At 43.2% G+C, this 15615-nt stretch overlaps 2 protein-coding genes across 2 annotated transcripts; one reads left to right on the forward strand and one right to left on the reverse strand.

Annotated features, from left to right (window-relative positions):
• Positions 1–960: 960 nt before the first annotated feature.
• On the reverse strand, positions 961–8553 carry LOC119312932 (ankyrin-1-like). The gene is made up of 11 exons (XM_037588724.1): positions 8361–8553; positions 8113–8283; positions 7762–7893; positions 6921–7060; positions 6026–6112; positions 5503–5622; positions 4169–4318; positions 3470–3571; positions 2166–2336; positions 1985–2064; positions 961–1769 (listed from the first exon to the last, which is right to left on the reverse strand). The coding sequence occupies exons 1-11, from the start codon at positions 8482–8484 to the stop codon at positions 1718–1720; spliced, it is 1329 nt and encodes a 442-aa protein (XP_037444621.1). The 5' UTR covers positions 8485–8553; the 3' UTR covers positions 961–1717.
• Positions 8554–8965: 412 nt separating this feature from the next.
• LOC119306844 lies at positions 8966–9575 on the forward strand. The gene is made up of 2 exons (XM_037582963.1): positions 8966–9197; positions 9327–9575. Exons 1-2 carry the CDS (start codon positions 9032–9034, stop codon positions 9539–9541), a joined length of 381 nt encoding a protein of 126 aa, XP_037438860.1. The 5' UTR covers positions 8966–9031; the 3' UTR covers positions 9542–9575.
• The last annotated feature ends 6040 nt before the right edge of the window (positions 9576–15615 follow it).

The following is a 15615-nucleotide window of genomic DNA, read 5'->3' on the forward strand; positions in this document are numbered from 1 at the left end:
TGAAAAGAGTCATACACTGCTCTACTTCTTGCATCAAGCCAAAAAGTTTGGAGTGTTGGATTGCATTTTGACAAAACAGTCACAAACCGCTTCATCATGGCCAATCAGTGTTGCTAGGATGTGCTTTATCAAGTTTTAACCTTCTTGTTTTCTCTAGAAAATTGCAACAATTTTTCTCACCACAAGTTAGGTTTGCATGACTATCCGATGCCACAACAAAGGAATTGAAATTCGTGTTTAGTCATATTCTGGGCGATCATTCAGCTCAAGCCTTCGCTTGGCATGTAAATCCAACTCTTTGTTGTATATGAACCGAGATTTATGTGAACTTCGTGTGTGATTATGATCCAAAATGACCATCAAAATATAATGTTTCCCATCAGGACCATGAGTAATGTTAATTTTAGCTTCTTTTTTTTAGAATATGTTAATTTTATCTTTACATCATATCTCATCAATTGGATTTGGGCCTCAACATATGGTCTTGCCATAACAAGAGTGGGAAAGAGTAAGGTACTTCCATTGTCCATCTTTGTCATGGTTTGAGCTTCTTCTCGTCACAACAAAGTCTTTTGCCTATTTGATGTACGTACTCTTGCACCTCATTCTCAGTATCAAAGATCAACCCCAATTCAGGATCTCTAAGTAGCGCATCTGGTTGAGCTTCATTATGCTCAAGTTCAAGTTCCACGTTGCTTTCCTTTAGGTGATTGATGTTGTCTTCATCGCTTGATATATATACACGTCACTTGATTCTTGAACACCAACCGTTCCATCATCCATGCCTATAAAACATGAATTTTTTAACCATTCTTGTTCGAAGGCAAAACTAAACAGGTTTACCTAAATGTTGGCATGGTAACCATGAACTCGTGACCTTCATGTTGAATTTAAAGAGATGATCAAGCTAGTAACTGTACTACAGACGCAAAAGTTGCAAAGGGCATTGATCTAATCAAGAAAAGGTAAAAGTTAGATGAAATATGCAAAAGTTGAACAAGAACAGCGGTAGCACCAGTTACAACCAACTCAAGATCACATTAATTACACACTAGAGTCATGGCTTCACAGAAACCAAAACACCAACTGTGGCATACTTGGACTTGATCAAGAAAAGCTAGAAGAATGATGCAAAACAAAAAAAGAACCTCGTCGCCCTTTGGAAAAACTGACCTGCCTTCTGGCTTTTCCTTGCGTAGTAAATGGTTGTGCATTATCTTCTTCTTCTTTTGCGTAGTAAACATCTGGGTGGGCAGGCAAATCATCACCGACGGGACAAAGCCGGCCATCGACCAGCAGCAGTCACCGCCGTGAATGATCTCTTTACTCCCAACGATCTCAATCTAGCATTCTAGCTCCTCTCTTTTCTGGGAGAGTGAGGATTCAATAGCTCCTCTGAGGCTCTGACCAAGACCACTTCTTTTACTACATGAGTACCAAAGATATATTGCATTGTTTGCTTCTTCTCTTGCATTTCTCTTTTGGAGTTTGGTCCATGTATCTTCGGCTACTTAGCCACTGATGACTAGGTCGACGCATCTCTTGCTACTTTTCTTCACCAAAGTAAAAGAAAATAGGAAACAAAAGAGCCGAGGCAGCAGCTGGAAATGACAAAAGTGCCCTCCGTCGATCCCTAATGCTACTTCTTTCCTCATACTGGTTCACCAAGTTAACCAATGAAACAAGGCCGATTCAGGGAACTCCAGTTCCATACTGTTCAAGTGGTCTTTGTTGCGCCATGGGATATCTCCAAGGAATTCATAGCTTCCCTGCATGTTTAATTCCAACACCAACTGTATATCAGAATCATTAGGGTTTCGGCAAAATTTGGCTTAGGCTTTTCAATGCATGACTACATTGTCTAACAAATAAACGTATGCAGTGTATACATCTCCTTCGAGTATGCATGTAGATCAAGATCAGTAGTTGCGCAAATCGGCTGTAGATTCAGATATGACAGGTTATGGGTGAAACTGAAACGTACCGCAACGCAGCCTTGATCTCAGAGCTCTGCGGGTCCAACTTGGCTGCGTCCAGAAAAGCATCACGTGCACCCCCGTAGTCCTGATGATGATACAATGCAAGGTGTAAAACAATGGGTGACATGCGGCGGCATAATAAAGGAGTAACAAACTAGCAAGCCAGATAGATATATTCGATCACACCTTCAATAACATGAGCGCTGCGCCCTGCCGGTAGCAGGCCTTTGGCCAGCCAGGCCGCATTTCTCTGCACGCAAGGGCATCCTGCAAAGCATTGTGTCCATCACCCATGCGGAGCCAGCAAAGGCTCCTGTTCGAGAACAAGGTGGCATCATGAGGGTCATGCTCCATTGCCTGCATGCATCCAACAGGTTGAGACCAAACTTAGGACATGTCTGATCTGATTATATATAAAAAAACAATCACATCTTGCTTGCAACTCTGTGTACTTCACAAGGCAAGAAAGAAAACCTTGAATTTCTGATAATTATAATTAAAAATGCACTAGTCTGGACAATATAGTCAATTCAAGCTAATGTCCTTATAGCAGTAACTAAAGTACAAGAATAGGACGATGTTGAAGTGAGGACAATTGTCAAACAGGTTCAATTTATATGTACAAATAATCTCCACTCTTTCTCGCAAGAGATATCAGTCTCTTAAAGTCCAAACCCACAGCCCAGAAATCAACAACTGGGCAGTGAACAGGCTCAGTGCATGAGGTTGGCCACACAACGGTATTTGCTGCCTGCATGACCAGGAACCTAAGAGTGCGCTGCAACTTTCTCTCAAGTGCTTCTATGCAAAGGGTGTGTGGCAACAATTCCAGCTTGACGACCCTGTAATTTCCTCCATTGTGTTTTCCTCGCTCAGGATTCGCAAGTCGTGGAGGAGGATCCCGGAAAAAGGGAATCATGGTCAGGCAGACATCACAGTTTATGTCGTTTGGCATCTCTAGAAAAAGAGAAGCCGAAGGATCTTAGAGCAGAAAGTGATGAAAGCGGCTGCATTAGCTAGTTTCATCCACGAGGATATTTCGATCCTCAAGTCTGCTCATCCGAGCTAGGGTGATGGGTTGCTTAGTTTAACTTCCATGTGTGAGTCTTAGCGTTTTTCTCTGTTGTACAGTTGTACTGTGTTTTTCCCTCTTCTACAATGCAAAAGCACAGCTCCTGCCGTCCCCCATCAAAAAATGAAATCAACAACAGTTCTGCTGCTGTTTAAGGATACAGAAGTCCTTGTCAGGTCCTCATAATCAAACTTACATAAGGCAATAAAATTATCTTCAATAAATTAAAGAGGTATGTGTCTCAAAGCAAAGCGTGAGGCCAACTGTACATATCGGTCAGAAAGATGATCACTCTCTAAACGGAGCATGTATGACAAGAATAATATGAAACAATATCACGATCACCTAACATCTATTCAAGTAACTTCAGCTGATATATTCAAGACCGCACATTGAGAAATAAGGTATGATAGCATACCATACTATACATTGTTGCCGCAGTAGAATAATCATTTCTCTTGACAGACTTAACCCCAAGTGACTTCAGCTCTTCTATTCTTCTTAGATTTGAATAATCACCCTAAATGATCAAGAAAAACAAGTGAATCATGAAGACCCAAGAATGCCAGTATAAAGCAGTACATATACTATCTTAGTTTTTAAAAGCGATAGGTGCTTGGCTGGTGCGGCCGCTTATTGAAACAGAGCATAATATTGTGCCACAAAAAAGTAGCAGAACAGTCATGTTTAATTACAGAAACATCTCGATCCGCAGTCTTGCTCCTGATAGTACAAGGAAATATTAATTTTGACAACTCGTGATATCTCCCACCCACCCACACAAAAGCCCACACTATCAACATAGCAGTTGTTCTTTTTTACTGAATAAAGGTACACAGTTCTCCTGCGTATTTTAGAAACTTCTATAAATACTACCAAGATAGCACTTTTTACATAAATATAACCTCACAAGCCCTATCAGGCCATCACCCCCAACCAAAGAATCTTATAAAATATTATCAATAGCATGTATAAAATTCTTGTTCATCAAATCAAAAGTGGCAAATAGAAACACGGCTAATTTATGTATGGTAATTCAAACTCGGAACCATGGATTCAAAGTTGATCCCACTGTTAAACTAGAAAATATATGAAATACACAGGATCTAATGCATACCTGTTTCATAGACACTGACTTTGCATGGTGTATTATTCCGTCGATGCTCCAATCATGCACAGTTGGAATACAAGAAGTTACAGGGAATAAGATCTCAACATCTTCCCTTGTACCGTTCAGTGCAGCGAGTTCTATTGGCAGCCTACCCGACTGTTGTACACAAATTTCAACTTCAGAAAGGCACTTTCAGAAAGGCCAGGGGGAATGGAAACTAAGGCGGAAAAGTGTACTCCACTAGATCATTAGTAAGATAAAAAAGGGTTTAGATAATTATGAAAAAAATATGGGAACTAATTGCTAAAATGATTGTCAAAAAACCATGTTTGTCCATTCAAAATCTGAACCCCTTCCTTTTGGCATATCCCCTCGTTCAGACTGCAAACTGACAGCCCTGATGCAACTTGAAACATGATTCCGAGTTGTCTTACAAATATTTCTTTGGCAATGACATTATGTGTTTAAACATAAGCAGCACTAGTACAAATAATCTTGTACAACTAACTCATACAAGATACGCAGGATTTCAAAATGACTTGGCGATGTATACAACATTATTGAAGAGTTGCTAGAGATGTATTTTTATCATTTGATGATGGCTTCCCATTCCAATTACGTAACACAGCATGCTAAAAAATAGATAAACGGTCCTAAAAAGAAATGAAAAATGCCAGCAGCTCACTGGTTCTAGTGTTATTCAGAAAGGTAAGTGTGTATGCAATTGCTAGGATGTATTACGATCATGGAAATATTTTTAATACAATGGTTAGTGCACCTAAGTCTAACAAATGAAGAAAGCCAAAAGTCTCAATCGCAGTTTTAATTAAGTCTAATTTCATAAGAAAACACATGACCCCTATAATTATATTTGCATGCAGCATGTCACAGCAGTCTAAATATAAGATTCTAGGATGTTGGATTGAGTGGAACAATTTTATTATAGCAAGAATTTTAGGACATGTTTGGAAGAGCTCCAACTCTTGGATAATATGTAGGCTAAAATAAGATGATTTAAGCCTAACAAACAAAACACACACCCAAAACCCCCCAATTCCAGCTCAGTGAATTCTTGGAACTATGGATACCCAGCTTCATGAATTATTGGACCTGTTTGGAAGAGCAACAGCTCCAAGAATTCACTTTTAAAATATGTGCCAGGCTTCCAATTTGCAGAATCTGGTAGATCTTAGATTGCGTTATCTAAACTCATAAAGTATCTGTGATGTAATGCAGGTCCCAATCATGACAACCTCTAAATAGTATTCGTATGTGTGTGAACAGCAGTACCTATGTTCAAGCAATTGGCATGCCGTGGCATAGAGGTAAAGAAATCTTACGGGGTCAGGAACATTAGGGTCAGCACCAGCTTCCAGTAAGCATTTCAAGCATGCAGTTAAGCCTTTATCCGCAGCAGCAGCTAAAGGGGGTACAAGACCGTCATTGACATCAGCACCAGCCTACCAAAAAGTATTATAAGAATCAGTTTCTAGAGGAACTCTATGAGCTCATTGCCGATTAGACACGACACTTTCTTGTGGAAATAATTACTGTAGCGCATCCACAAAAATGTCTCAAAGGTAGATCACATAACAAACACCGTTAAAGAAGGCCAAACCTACTTTACTGTGCAAAAATGTACTCCCTCCGTTCACAAATATGAGATGTTTTGGACATTTCAATACGGAGTACATACGGACTGAAATGAGTGAACAAACACACTAAAATGTCTCTATATACATCCGAATCAGAAAAAGTTAGAACGTCTTTATAATAATGAACGGAAGGAGTAGCATTGAACAGAAATTTTCTTAAGTAATTCTGAGGCCTGACGCAATGAAAATGAGACTGCATTCATGATACCTCAACCAGGAGCTTGACACATTTCACTGAGGAAGCAGTTATAGCAGAAATAAGGGGGGTGTCAATACCAGGCAGTATCTTGTTATGCTGGTGAGGAACAAATAACACACGAGTTACTATATATATACTGAAGTAAAATGTAGGAAAGAACATAAAAATAAAATGGAGAATGATTTGTTGTCCTATGACCTTCTGTAATAAGAAAAATCTTTCAACGGCTTTGCAAAAGCAAACATGTATCAACAAGAGCTTCTGGAATAATATATTGAGCATTAATGCCTTAGTGGCCATGTGAAACAATTAGACCATTTTATCAATTCAGTCCCATGTGTCTCTTTGAAGAGAAGTACAACATAACAGCACACCCTTTTGTTCCCAGCCAAGCTGGGTAGGCTAGAGCCTAGGGATGAACCCACCAAGAGCCACCAGACAGAATAAGCGTATGTGAAAGAAAAACATACATCATCATGAATACTAGAGGGGATACAAATTCAGAAAGTTGCAATGCCCTTAAAATTGGCATTTGGAAAACATATAACTGCGTGTATAGTGGAGCCTATATTGAAGAAGCAGGTACGAACGGGATGTAAGCAACAGCCTATGGAGTACAGAGAAACCACCCTGGCCTATCGAGAATGCAGCCTCAGTAGAATTTAAACAAAAGTTAACAGGGTGCACTTAGTCACTGCTACAAAGGCATGATCTTTAATAATTGCTAGAAAAATGTATTAAGTTAGCTCATAATTGCCCTCGGACTTCAAAACTACTGAATAAAAGCAGTAAAACCGACTCAACACAACCAGCAAAGCAAATGAAACATCCGCGTTGTTTCATCGGAACAATGCAGCTAGCCAAAATTACACCTCGGGAGGAAACAATGTGTTATTAAACCTACATCTGCGTTGTTCTCCAATAAAACTTTCATAGCTTCATCCTGCCCTCTGAAGGCAGCGATATGCAATGGTGTCCCACTGACAGATACTGAGTCAACAGAAGCTCCTTTTGTAAGCAAGAGTTCCACCATTTCACGGTCTCCTGAGTGAAGGAAAAAAAAGATGAAAAGAGACTCCAACAGGTAAATGCTACAAAGTACAACTAATTGTGTGATGGGGGGATTTTATATGATCAAGACACACACCAATTAAAACTACATTCCCAGGAATAGTTACAAACAGACAAGGGAGAAGAATATGAGAAAATGGGCAACTTTTGAGACAAAAAGGAAATGGCACTGATATCCAAAGTATACAATAAAAACCATGAAAATTTTGTCAGACAACTTCTAGCCAGGCAACAATAGAACACCCCCATGAAAAGAGGGTTTGGATGTTGTCGACTTCATATCAATTTAGCTATCAGTGTGAACATAACCCACTTTCCTTACATTAGCTCAGGGAAGGAAAATGGCTGTGAAATACCAGCAAGAAGCTGAGGTGCATAATTTTACATCATAAGTCAAATACCAACAAGAAACTAGTAGACGGCTTGATGTAAGCTAGGTAGTTTTGGTTAATTAGCCGTTTATGTTTGTCATCATAAGATAGGAATCCTATTCAAAAGAAAAGCGTAAGCTAGGAAATAAATCTGAATACTTTGCCCCTCCCAAAGTAGATCTATTGCAAATACCATCTTCTACATACTCTCTTTCCAACACACTTGGGAATCATATCATAGTAGAACAATATTGCAATACAATACTATTGGAAGAAAAATGCCATGTGCTTGCGAAAAAGTACCCATTCCAGCGGCATGATGAAGCGGGGTGAAGTAGTCGCCGATAACTTTGTTTGGATTAGCCCCATGATCGAGAAGATAGCGGATAGTATCCAAGCTTCCACCAAACATTGCGCAAATCAGAGGTGTTACGGCTACCAGGTTAAGACGAGCGTCAGTGAAAAGAGATGTATACCGGGATCATCGATCCGAAGAAATGTATTCCTGGCTATCAGAGCATGCTTTGTGTTTCTACAGTAATTAACAGCATGGAATCTATTGCTGGCCTAGGGATTTTTATATTGCGAACGCACCTACCAAGAGGGGTGGAGTACATTCTATCTAGAGACAAATTAAGAGGCAGAGGTACGTACATTCAGCGCCGTCGGCGTCCACATCGACCCCTATCTCCTCGACCAGGTACCTGCACACCGGCACGCTCCCAATTCTGGCGGCCATGTGCAGCGCCCCGAGGCCTTCCTCCCTGGTTGCATCCAGCACCTCCCTGGGATCCCGTCCGCTCTTGTCCAGCGCCCGCACCAGCCCTGCAAGCAACACGACGAACGGGGGGAAATCAGTACCTCCCTGGGATCCCAGACGCCAGCCCGCCCGAAAGACGTACCCTTTAAGAGCGGGAGGTCGCCCTCGCTCGCCGCGTGGAGCAGATGCAGATTGAACTCGTCGACGGCCGTAGGGTCGGGGATAGGGAGGTTTGGAGGGGCGGCGGTGGAGCGAGGCGGCGCCATGGCGGCCGGCGGCGGCGATGGGCCTAGGGTTTTGAGGGGGATGGCAGCGGGCGGAGGACGGCGGCGTGTCAGTCAAAGGTTGAAATGGAAATGTTGCGCGCACGCTTTGGGTGTACACGGGCGTGGACTGGACTAGCACTACCTCTGTTCTGGTTTTTTTTTAAGAAAAAACTTGGTAGTACAAAGAATGCTTTTTTTTTCTTTCTTGAAAACTTACCGTCAAGGTAGTACAAAGAATATTAGAAATAAAAAGGGAAACGGTTGTAGCCGGCGGACCGGCCGAAGCTTCGGCCGGTCACGCGCGGGTCGTTGGATGATTAGCGATCGAACCGCTGTTTAGCCACGTCTTCCACACAGGGGATCAAACGCGTGGCTGTTGGGGCCCATGCACCGCCCGCGACCTTATCCCTTCGCTTCCATATCCACTCGCATCTCCTTCCCCATCCACCAACAGCCGGGGGCGCGGTCGTCGCCATGGCTGCCGGCCACTGGATGCGCCTCATTTTGAATCGTGTGCAGATCACCCGCACCGGATGTATCCCTCTCCATGGCCGTCCACGGCCAGGGGCTTGCTCGTCGCCTTGTCCGCGGTAACTGGACGCACGCCCTCTCCATGGCAACCGCAGCCAGAGCTTCGCTAGTCGCCATGACCAACCTGCAATCAGCCGCGGGGGCGACGAGTTTGTGCTGGAGCCGGGGATTGCTGGAACCAGGTTATTTTTTTGCTGGATCCACCCACTTTTTTTGCTACAACCCCTTTCTTTTTTGCTACCATCCCCATTCGATTTGATGAACTCTTTTCGTTTTTTGCTGGAACCGGTGTCCCGATTTGCTGGAAGCAGTTGGTGGACGTGCTGCAAGGTTGACAGCTCACAGGAGGAAGCTGCATCCAGCGGCGAGGAGGGCTGCATCCAATGTCGTTCAAACGCCGGGAGTTGCAACCATGTACGCCGGAGCTACAACCGGTGACCGGGGGTGTTGCAAGAGGGAGTGGCCGTTTTTGCTGATGCGTCTTTTTTTGGTGAACCAAATTTTTGTTTTTTGCTGGAACCGATGAATTTCTTTGCTGGAATAGATATAATTTTTTGCTTCATCGGCTGCAGAGCTCTCAAATGTTTCATGTTGTTTTTGCTGGGGCCTAAGTTTGGTTTTGTTGGAACCGTTGTTCGATTTTGCTGGAAGCGTTGTTAGATTTTGCTGGAAGCGTTGTTCGTTTTTGCTTCAACCGACCACCGGAGTTCTGTAGGTACGATGCATGTCGATGGAGGCTAGCAGAGATGGCGACGCCTGCGCCGAGCTCGACGACGGGGACCAGACGCTGCAATCGCGGGGGCGGAAGGGGGGGGAGCGGCGAGCTCGCCGGGAGCGCACACACAACGGTGGAAGGAGGATGGGTGGGGGATTTTTTTCTGGAAGCTTTGACCGAAGGAAGAACGAGTCGGGGGTTGAGTTGCCAGATCGGACGGTTCCGGCTCGCTACATCGGGCGGTTGGCGTTCGACCGGCCCAACAGTTGGGCCGGTGCGCCGGCGCAGATCACCGCCCAAATGAAAATTACATCCATGTCCATATAACGACGATTTTTTTATAATTGAATTTTATTAGCTCAAAAAGAAGCATCAAGAGGATACAAACCCCAAAAGCACACACTCAACCTCTATATAGTTAAGATGCACCCGACACACGACCAACACGAACCCACGCACACAAAAAACACGTTGGCAAATGGCAAAGTCACATAAGACCAAAACTATATGTAGGTGACAAAAATTAAAGTGATCAGATTTGTGATCGACAAGTTATAATAAATACAATATCCGCGCCAACCATCACATAGACGACGAAGTTCCTCAACAGCAACGTCTTCAACAAGGTAGCGACAATCAAGCATCGCCGTTACCGATCAGTGAAGCCGATAAGAAAAGATCGGTGAAGCCGAGTTCAACACAGAGGAAAAAATTTGTCATCTCAGCTCACTAGGCAAATAGGATCTCACAAAGATTTGCAAGGAATTAACTAAAGGATTTGCAAATAATTAAATACAGGGAATGTAAAAAATAACAGAGAAAAGAAAAGAAAAGAAATCTAGGTGAAGTTTTTTTTGAAAGGGGAACAAGCATGCAAGAACAAAGAGAAACACTAGAGAACTTCATCTAGAATTGGTCGGCGACAAAGTCACCTATGTTAGAGTATATTGAGTTAGGAGTCAAGTGAAGTCACTTGATCATAGGGCACACTCATCGTTTAAGCTCAAAATGGGGTTGCCATTTTTCGTTTAAGCACTTTGATGTATTCACATCTTGTTGAGCTGCTTTGACCCATGACTTGGGGTAAAACTTCTCTAAGATGGAATAACATACCTTGGTAGCGGTGTTGTTCTTGATCATGTAGGTGAACTTGTGTAGGATGCTCAAGGTTGATGTAGTTCATCAAGAGTTGGGAGCACCGGTTGTAGTTTGAGTTCATCTTCCTACATGGGTTAATTTTGCAAGGAAGAGCACATGTGTATCCAAAATGACAATCATGAAATTTGATATCAAATGAAATTGGATATATAGAAATTGTCAAAGGATATGTTGAAGGATTCATGCTTCCTTGACTTCATCCACCATATTGTAGAGACTTGGTGTTGTGGAGATTGCTTAGGATATGAATGAGTTGCAATCTCATAGAATTGGGCTTAATTATCCAAGTACGTACAAGGGTTAGATAACATGCAAGGGTACAAGTATATCCAAGACACATGATCATCATCATAAGAGAAATACCAAGGATTAGTCATATAAAGGCTCATGCCTTGCAAGCATCCAAATGGAGTTTCTACTCCAAGTTTGAGGCATCAATGATGTTCAATTCACCTCTCAAACTGCAAAATACTTTCTCATCAAGTGGTTTGGTGAATATATCCGCCAATTGCTTATCGATAAGAACATGTTTAAGATTGATATCTGCTTTAGCAACATGATCTTGAATGAAATGATGATGAACTTCAATATGCTTAGTTCGAGAATGTTGCACGGGATTGTGAGCAATCTTAATAGCACTTTCACAAAGCAATGGAACATGTTTCACATGTATCCCATAATCTTTAAGAGTTTGTTTCATACAAAGTAATTGAGCACAACATGAACCGGCGGAAATGTATTCCGCTTCGACGGTGGATAAGGATACCGAGTTTTGTTTCTTGGAGGACCAAGACACAAGAGATCTACCAAGAAATTGACAAGTACCCAAACTAGACTTTCTATCAACCTTGTCACCGACATAGTCCAAATCGGAGTAGCCAACAAAATCAAAAGAAGATCTCTTAGGATACCAAATGCCAAAGTTTGGTGTATGAATTAAGTATCTCACTATCCTTTTCGCAGCCTTAAGATGACATTCTTTAGGGGCTGCTTGATATCGTGCACACATGCACACATTTAGCATAATACTGGGACGGGAGGCACATAGATATAACAATGAACCAATCATAGAGTGGTAAACCTTTTGGTCGACCGGTTCGCCATCTGTTGTCAAGTCAAGATGTCCACTAGTAGGCATGGGTGTATTCATACCTTTGCATTATTGCACGTTGAACTTCTTGAATAAGTCATTGATATACTTTGTTTGGGAAACAAAGGTATCCTCCTTAGTTTGCTTGTTTTGCAAACTAAGAAAGAACTTGAGTTCACTCATCATAGACATCTCAAACTTCTCCAACATTAGCCTTCCAAACTTTTAACTAAAATGAGGGTTAGTCGAACCAAATATGATACCATCCACATAAAATTTGGCACACAAATAATTTGACCCTTTTAGTAAAAAATGTAGAATCAAAATTTTCAATCTCAAAGCCTTTTTCATTAAGGAACTTAGTTAAGCATTTATACCATGCTCTCAGAGCTTGTTTAAGACCATAAAGATCTTTGTGAAGTTTGTAAACATGATCGGCTTTCTTGGGATTAACAAAGCCGGGAGGTTTTTTAACATAAACTTCCTCCTCAATTTCACCATTAAGAAAAGCACTTTTAATGTCCATTTGATATAAAGTGATATCATGGTGATTGGCATAAGCAAGTAAGATCCGAATGGATTCAAGTCTAGCAACAGGGGCATATGTCTCATCACAGTCCATACCTTTGTTGGGGAATGTTGCATAAAATAAAAAAATTCTACGTTCACCAAGATCAATCTATGAGTTCATCTAGCAACGAGAGAGAGGAGTGCATCTACATACCCTTGTAGATCGCGTGCGGAAGCGTTCAAGAGAACGGGGTTGAGGGAGTCGTTCTCGTCGTGATCCAAATCACCGGAGATCCTAGCGCCGAACGGACGGCACCTCCACGTTCAACTGACGTACGGTCAGCGTGACGTCTCCTCCTTCTTGATCCAGCAAGGGGGGAAGGAGAGGTTGATGAAGATCCTGTTAGGGAACGTAGTAATTTCAAAAAATTTCCTACGCACACGCAAGATCATGGTGATGGCATAGCAACGAGAGGGGAGAGTGTTGTCCACGTACCCTCGTAGACCGTAAGCGAAAGCGTTAGCACAACGCGGTTGATGTAGTCGTACGTCTTCACGATCCGACCGATCCAAGCACCGAACGTACGGCACCTCCGAGTTCAGCACACCTTCAGCTCGATGACGATCCCCGGGCTCCGATCTAGCAAAGCTTCGGGGATGAGTTCCGTCAGCACGACGGTGTGGTGACGATGATGATGTTCTACCGGCGCAGGGCTTTGCCTAAACTCTGCGACGATATGACCGGGGTGGAATATGGTGGAGGGGGGCACCACACACGGCTAAGGAACGATCCGTAGATCAACTTGTGTGTCTATGGGGTGCCCCCTGCCCTCGTATATAAAGGAGGGAGGGGGAGGCCGTCCGGCCCTTTGTTCGGCGCGCCAGGAGGAGGAGTCCTCCTCCTTTCCTACTCCTACAAGGAGGGGAAGGAAGGGGGAGAGGAGGGGAAGGAAAGAGGGGGGCGCCCCCCCTCTGTAGCGACCCGACCCGAATGGATCAAGTCTCTGTGCTCCGATGTCATCCCTGGATCAGTAATGCTGACACCACACAGTACTTCGAAGGATTTATAGCAGAGTAGCAATCACACACTTATTACATCGTTTGTCCAGAAGAGGACTTATTACAGTAATCAGGGCTTAAGGCCATCTAATAACGATAACAACGGAAGACTTGGAAGATAAGTGAGTCCATCAACTCCAACGGCATCACTGAGTATAGAACCACGACCTAAAAGCACCTTATTTGTCGTCTGAAAAGTCTGCAACATGAAAAGTTGCAGCCCGAAAACGGGTCAGCACATGGAATATGCTGGCATTGTAACACATAGAGAGAAGTAATGAGTATTGGCTGTACTACATGCATATTTGGCTGGTGGAAAAGCTCTATGGTTACAGTTTTTGCATAAAGCCAGTTTTTCCCTACCACAAAGGAATAAATTTATTTAACTATCATGGTGGTTGTTAACATTGAGAATGGTTGACAGCATCCTCAATCCCAATTAAAAGTACTCATTTAAAACCCAACAATATTAATTAGAAGTAACATGTTGAGATTCAATAGGATAATCCAAGTACTAGATACTCAAGACGTCCATAACCGGGGACACGGCTAATCATGATTAGTTTGTACACTCTGCAGAGGTTTGCGCACTTTTCCCCACAAGACTCGATCGCCTCCGCTTGGTTTCTCGCACTACATGGTGTTTAAGAAACGGATAACCGAGACATAGTCTTTCAGAAGCGCTAGCACCTTACGATGGGTGGACCGGTACACCTACATCCCCTACATCTGCTAGTCCACCACTATAAGAGTTCGCACGATTTAGTCAACTATGCCAGAGCCCATAATGGCTTGTGGCTGCACACGTAAGTTACTAGTATGAATTATCTTATGATCCCTTTGAGCCTGGGTGGCGGTCCATAGGAAAATCACACGGTACCCCCGGGATTTCCAAAAAAAAAACAGGCAAGTCCTGGTAACTCCAGGTGCCTCAATCCACCCAGATGTGTATTTAAGTTGCCACCTTAGATAAACCATTAATAACAATCTCACATCTGTCATGGATATTCATTCACCCAATCCACGTCTACTAGCATAGCATGGCATAATAAGCAAACGTAGAAGTAACTCCCAAAGGTTTCATAAGTAATACAGGTAATAGGTACTACCTCATCTACTTCCCAGCCCACAATTTAATTAGATCCTAATCATGCAATGTTTGAGGATTGATCTAATGCACAAAAACTGGGTAGTAGAAAAAATATGATCAAGTGTTACTTGCTTTGCTGACGATCCGCGAAACCTAGAGACTCGAAGTAACAAGCGGCGCACTCCGGGTGACCTATCGCAGACAAACAACAAGCATACAATAAGTACTCATCTAATGCACAGGTAAATCTTGAATAAAAGATCTAACCAGAAAGTTCAACTTAAGAACCCTGGTGGCAAAAGAATCGAATCAAATAAAGCAACGATAGTCAAACGACGAAAGAAAACAACTCGGTTCTAGCAAGTTGAAACTAAGTCAAATTTTACAGTAGTAAAACTTTGTTTAAGTTGATTAGTCGGAACGGCGGTTTCGAGATGAAACTCCAGGTGCTTGAATCACCTGATTCCGATAAACAAGCGAGAAGATAGACTAGAAAGAAAATCGGATCTGAAATCGCTATCAGAAAAATAGCGGAATAAATCCGATGAGAAAGAAAACGACGAACGGTTGAACGAACGGACGTTCATTAACCGAGGCAAACCGGTGATCACGTTCGTTAGGACGAACGGTCCGGCGAACACTTGCTAAACAAAACCGGAAAGAAAAAAAACCGGCGAGAAAAAACGATCTAGGAAAAACCGGAACGGAAACCGGAACGATTTACGAAAAACCGAACTGAGGAAAAGAAAAGGTGACGCGGCGCGGGGCTAGTACCTCGAAGAGGCGAGGGGCTCCGGTAACGGCGGCGTTGGGTGGCGGCGGCGGTGGCAAGCGGCGGCGTTGGGTGGCGGCGGCGGCACTTGGCGGCGGCGGTGGTGTAGGGCGGCGGTGCTGGTGAGGGGCGGCGACGCGGTGGTGGTGTTGCACTGCTGCTGCTGCGGAGGAGAGGAGAGGAGAGGTGTTGGTTTGATGTGTTGG

Source organism: Triticum dicoccoides, chromosome 5B (assembly GCF_002162155.2).
Source record: "Triticum dicoccoides isolate Atlit2015 ecotype Zavitan chromosome 5B, WEW_v2.0, whole genome shotgun sequence".
In the NCBI taxonomy this organism is placed as follows: Eukaryota; Viridiplantae; Streptophyta; class Magnoliopsida; order Poales; family Poaceae; genus Triticum; species Triticum dicoccoides.

Excerpts from the sequence above, each read along its gene's own strand:
- LOC119306844 (XM_037582963.1), top strand. The coding sequence starts at position 9,032 with ATGGCCGTCCACGGCCAGGGGCTTGCTCGTCGCCTTGTCCGCGGTAAC. Across the intron at positions 9,198-9,326 it reads CCGGGGATTGCTGGAACCAG|TTGGTGGACGTGCTGCAAGG; the intron begins GTTATTTTTTTG and ends TGCTGGAAGCAG.
- LOC119312932 (XM_037588724.1), bottom strand. The coding sequence starts at position 8,484 with ATGGCGCCGCCTCGCTCCACCGCCGCCCCTCCAAACCTCCCTATCCCC. Across the intron at positions 5,623-6,025 it reads GTGTCAAGCTCCTGGTTGAG|GCTGGTGCTGATGTCAATGA; the intron begins GTATCATGAATG and ends ACTTTTTGGTAG. Across the intron at positions 4,319-5,502 it reads ACCCTAATGTTCCTGACCCC|TCGGGTAGGCTGCCAATAGA; the intron begins GTAAGATTTCTT and ends TGTGTACAACAG.